The sequence below is a fragment of the Solanum stenotomum genome, unplaced genomic scaffold (genome assembly GCF_019186545.1).
Source record: "Solanum stenotomum isolate F172 unplaced genomic scaffold, ASM1918654v1 scaffold2615, whole genome shotgun sequence".
Lineage (NCBI taxonomy): Eukaryota > Viridiplantae > Streptophyta > Magnoliopsida > Solanales > Solanaceae > Solanum > Solanum stenotomum.
In genome coordinates, this window is record NW_026028907.1 from 8,799 (window position 1) to 14,130 (window position 5,332).

The 5,332-nt window shown below is 33.8% G+C and overlaps 1 protein-coding gene across 1 annotated transcript; it reads left to right on the forward strand.

The window, feature by feature from the left end:
* The first annotated feature begins 127 nt into the window (after positions 1 to 127).
* On the forward strand, positions 128 to 3,210 carry LOC125851474 (probable L-gulonolactone oxidase 6). Its single transcript, XM_049531260.1, has 5 exons — positions 128 to 784; positions 1,121 to 1,376; positions 1,455 to 1,556; positions 1,665 to 1,964; positions 3,086 to 3,210. The coding sequence occupies exons 1-5, from the start codon at positions 152 to 154 to the stop codon at positions 3,208 to 3,210; spliced, it is 1,416 nt and encodes a 471-aa protein (XP_049387217.1). The 5' UTR covers positions 128 to 151.
* Positions 3,211 to 5,332: the final 2,122 nt, after the last annotated feature.

The window sequence follows — 5,332 nt, forward strand, 5'->3', positions numbered from 1 at the left end:
CCCCTCTTTTTTTTTTTTTTAAAAAAAAACTTATATAAGTAGGTGTTAGTTGCGTAGACACATCATTCATGTTCTTCTATAATTATTTCATCAATTCTTTGTACTAGCCATGAGTGACACAAAAATCATAAAACTAAGTTTGATTTTCTTTATGATCTACTTAGTGAATTCTAGCCCACCTGAAGATCCCATAAAAAGTTCATACGACACAAATTTTAATTGCACCATTACAAACACTTATGGCGCGTTCCCAGATCGAACCATTTGCAAGGCAGCTGAAGCTGTTTTTCCAACCACAGAAGAAGAAGTCATTTCTATAGTAGCAAATGCAACAAGGGAAAATCGAAAAATGAAAATCGCAACTCGATTTTCTCATAGCATACCCAAATTGGTATGTCTAGACAATGGTGATCAAGACGGGTTACTTATAAGTACAAAATTCCTAAATAAAATCATAAGAATCGATGAAGAAAACATGATGATCACTGTTGAAAGTGGGGTGACATTGAGACAACTAATTAGTGAGGCGGGTAAAGCAGGTTTGGTCCTGCCTTACACGCCTTACTGGTGGGGTTTAACGATTGGTGGCTTAATTGGAACCGGAGCTCATGGAAGTTCTCTCTGGGGTTTGGGAAGTTCTGTACATGATTATATTGTACAACTTCGAATTGTTACACCAGCTGATGCGGCAAATAATTATGCTAAAGTCCATATATTGGAAAATGGTAGCCCCGACTTGAATGCTGTTAGAGTGTCACTAGGTGTTCTTGGAGTTGTTTCACAGGTATCTACTTTTTTATAATTATATTATCGGATCGTTTGGTAAGATGTATTAGATTTTCACTAATACATGCATATATTAGTTATGATATTATTAATCATATTCATATCATATATGACGTATATGTCTACTTTTGTTAATATATATCATCGGATCGATCGTTTGGTAGATTTTCACTAATTAATTATACATATAGTACTATTAGTTATGATATTATTAATCATATCATATATGAGTACGTATAAGTAATAGTACATGATAAATCATATATATGTTTAGTTCTCTTTTAGATTTTGAATGACAAATTAAATCAAATCTTAATGTGTGTATTAAATTTAGGTGACACTAAAACTAGAACGAGTGTTCAAACGTTCAATTACCTTTTCTGAAAGGGATGACTCAAACTTAGGGGAAGATGCAGTTACCTTTGGGAGACAACATGAATTTGCTGATTTTACGTGGTATCCGAGTCAACGCAAGGTTATTTATAGGATCGATGATCGAGTTCCTAACGGCACTCCTGGCAATGCCCTTAATGACTTCCTTGGATTTCGCCCTACAGATCAAAACTTACTCGCCATTTTCAGAACCCTAGGTAATAATTAATTACTCATAATTTAAATTGCTTCAAATTTACTTTCTTTCACTTTACTCTACTTTCTTTGTTCACTAGAGGAGATACAAGAATCAACAAATGATGCTGGTGGAAAATGCGCAGTTGCAATAATAAACACTTCCATATTGAAGTATCTTACTTATGGGTGGAGAAACAATGGTTAGTTAATTTTTTCATCATGCATGCGATGTACAAGCAACATATATATATATATATATATATATATATATAGTTAATAATTCGATTGCATTATATTCTCTCTCTCAGGTACTGGCTATCCAATGGTTGGGTTTCAAAACCAAGTCCAAGCATCAGGAACATGCCTAGACAGTCTTGAAGGTGCAACATGCCCTTGGGACCATAGAGTTAAAGGTCTATTTTTTCACCAAACAACATTTACCATTAGCTTATCAAAAGTCAAAGGTTTCATTGAAGATGTCCAAAGGCTAGTTGCTTTAGAGCCTAAGGCACTATGTGTCCTTGACTTATACAATGGAATCCTCATGAGGTATGTTACAACTTCAAATGCTTACTNCTTGTTTGGTAGTGATCTGTTTCTAAATCTACGTAATTTCTCCCAAAATTACTTTTTTTTTTAACTTTGTTCATCGCTTTTCCTTACCCATGTTCTTAGCACCTGCTTCTTTAACCACACCCTGGGATACACGGTCCTTTCGGTTCTTTAACCATGTCGGACTTTCAACTTCCCTAAGTATTTACAGGTTAATCGATCAGGGTTACTAAAAAGATAAGAAAATAACCATTTACTAAGAGTAATATATAATTTAGAACTTATATGAACATCATATAAACATAATAACAGTACATAATAATACATACATATACATGATAACACATACATACTATAGGGAGAAACTTACTAAGATCTAGAAAATTGATAACTACTTACATGATAATGGTCGGAATGAGGTTTCCCTTTCAGGAGTCCCCAGGTGACCTTGCAGCTACTTTGAAAATTAAAACACTCACACCTTTTGTACACAAACACTTGCTACTCTTTTTTTTTTTTTTTTTGAAAGGGAAGGGGAATATGTAAACTTTGCAAGAACGCTCGTAGTGGAATGAAAACTTTCTCAATGCTCTACTCGCACTTCGCTCTGTTTCTCTTCTTGTATCATGGTTCTATTTATAGGAGCCCATCCGAATTTGAAATTCGGATTTCAATTTCTAAAAACTTTCTTCACATGCCGGGTGCTCTTTGGGCCCCATCGTCACATGGTTTTGTGAAGGCTTTTTTCAAAATTGAGTGGTCCTTATTTGTCTTCTTGAGATGGTGGAGCTGTCTTTACTAGTAGTGGTGGATATGTAGTGGAGTCTTCTTTATCGTAATGGCTCGTGATGTCACTGCTTACCTATTTGTTTTGTCTTCTTGTATTGATGTCATTGCTTACGTATTTCTCTAGGTATCCAGGTTGTGTAGTGCATCAGAATCAAAACTCATCCCTGAATCATTGTCTTCATTTGGGTCGTAGTGCCGATTGAATTGGTCTGTTGATAAATTGTTTTCATCACTGCTACTCTCTATGTCTTCGTGGTCAGAATTTGCTGGCTCTGGATTTTCTCGTATAATTTTTTCTTGTATTACCCCCTTAGTCTTTTCTGTGAGTAATTTGTAAAGGGAACTTTTTATTATTTTTTCTATCCTTTTATTTTTTTTTCTTTTTTAGAGGAATCCTTTCGTCTTTTACTTGTCTCTGCTATTGTACTAAAACTTGCTGGCAGAATTCTTACACTTTTTGGTAAACTGTCAACCATCAACGGATTTGATGAGTCTTTACCCTCTACCGTTTGAATGGGACTAGCTGTACCTTTGGCTGGTACAATAGCTCTTTCTACATTCGTTGGGGAATGTACACCCGTCTTATCCATTTTGTAGTGAGATGGAGAACTCTTAAATGGTATAGTTTGATCAGTATTTCCAAGTAACAACCTTATCCTCTCTTACAATGAGTGGATATGTTACGTCATTTTCCTTCTTTCAATTTCTAGTCTTTCGATCATTTGATTGAGCCTTTTGAATCCTTCTGTCATTGAGGAACAATGATCGCAAAAAATTATTCTGTCTGTGTCTTTTTTAATGTTGTATTGCAAAGATGGTCTTGAAATTTGTCTTAAAGTTGGGCTTATAAAATAATTAGGCCCAAGAGTTCCTCTTAGCATAGTCTAGTGCTTCATTCAAATCATTGAATCCTTTAAAAAGTGGGGTAGGAAAGTCTTTAATCGAATATATTACTTCTACCCATGTCTGGAACACTCCTTGCAATTTTCCTTGGATTACTACATAAAATCTGAATTTTTTGTCTTCGTTTTTGTCCGTAAAATAATGGCTTAATGAATTTCCTACTAAAATGAAATAATTGTTGTCTCGAGGAATCTTGTTGTATGCTATCCAAAGGTTGTCTATTAAGCATCTTTGAGGTCTATCTATCTTCGTTTCTGGTTTTACCCAGAAACTTAGATTAGATGGAGGATAGAAAACTAGATTTTGTTTCCCAAAATATATTCTTTCCATGCTTGCCGTATTTAGTCTTATCTGTGGTTGAAATAAGGTATTTCCTAAGAGAGTCTGCAACAAGTCTTTGTCTCTCTGTCCACTCGAATTTGAACTTGATGCTCTATCTTTATATTTACCTGTACTCATTCTGAAAACAAACAGTTAGTTTTCATAAGTCTGCTTAGCTGATCTGCTAAAGAGTTATCTTTTCCCTTGATATGTTCTAAAGATATATTGTATATCGACGTAGCGTCTAAGAAATTTAACCATCTTCTTTTACTACTATTTTTTCCTTCTATTTTTTGGTGGAATTTTACAATAGCCTCGCAGTCTGTTCTCACTAAAATTACTTGTTTATTAATAATGTATAATTTGAAGCTATTTAAACCATATATAACTGCTAAAATTTCTGCATCTATGCTACTCATATTTCCTTTTTCTTTGTATTTTCCACTGTGATAGGCGCAAATTTTTTCGTCATTTTTGTCTCCATATTTGTTACTTTTTGTTTTTAATACTGCTCCCCATCCTTCAAGACTTCCATCTGTTTCTACTATTGGGTAGTCAGTTTCTAGCAGGAGGGATAAATCTGGTATATTTTTAACCATTTGTTTGAGTTTTTGTACTAATTTTATGTCTTCCATATTAAATGTCTTTTGCCCATGACTTCCTGTTTTAGAGTATAGGGGTCCTGCTACTTTCCCTAGATCTTTGATAAAACTTCACGCATAATTTAATATTCCTAGAAATTTTTGTAAGTCTTTAGTATTGTCTAATTTGTTAGGCATGTCGAGGACCTTTTTTGCTATATGGGGTTGTAATTTTATCTTTCCATTTCCAATTTCTACCCCTAAGAATTTTATAAGAGTCTTACATAATTTCATTTTCTTTTTGCTAATTATAATTCCATTGTCTACGAACAGTTTAAACACCGTTTGTAAATGTCCTAGATGTTCATTGGTATTATTACTAAATACTAAGATATCGTCTACATAAACCAAAATAAAGTTTTTATAGTTTCTAAATATATTATCCATCTTTCTTTGAAAGATTGGAGGGGCTGTTTTTAAACCGAATGGCATTACCAACCATTCGAAATGTCCTTCTGGGCAAGTAAAAGTTGTCCATTCGATCCTATCTTCATGTATTTTGACTTGCCAATATCCCGATTTACAATCAAACTTACTAAAAACTTTTCTTCCTTGTATTCGGTTTATTAATTCTGATTTGTCTGGTAATTTATATCCATCCATTCTAGTATTGTCATTAAGTCTTTTGTAGTTTATTACCATTCTAGCTTTTCCTCTTAGTATTTCATTATGATTTCTTACCATGAATGCGGCTGACCTATGTTTTGAAGTCGATCTTCTTATTACTCCTAAATTTAATAGTTCTTTTATTTGATTTTCAAATTCTCTCA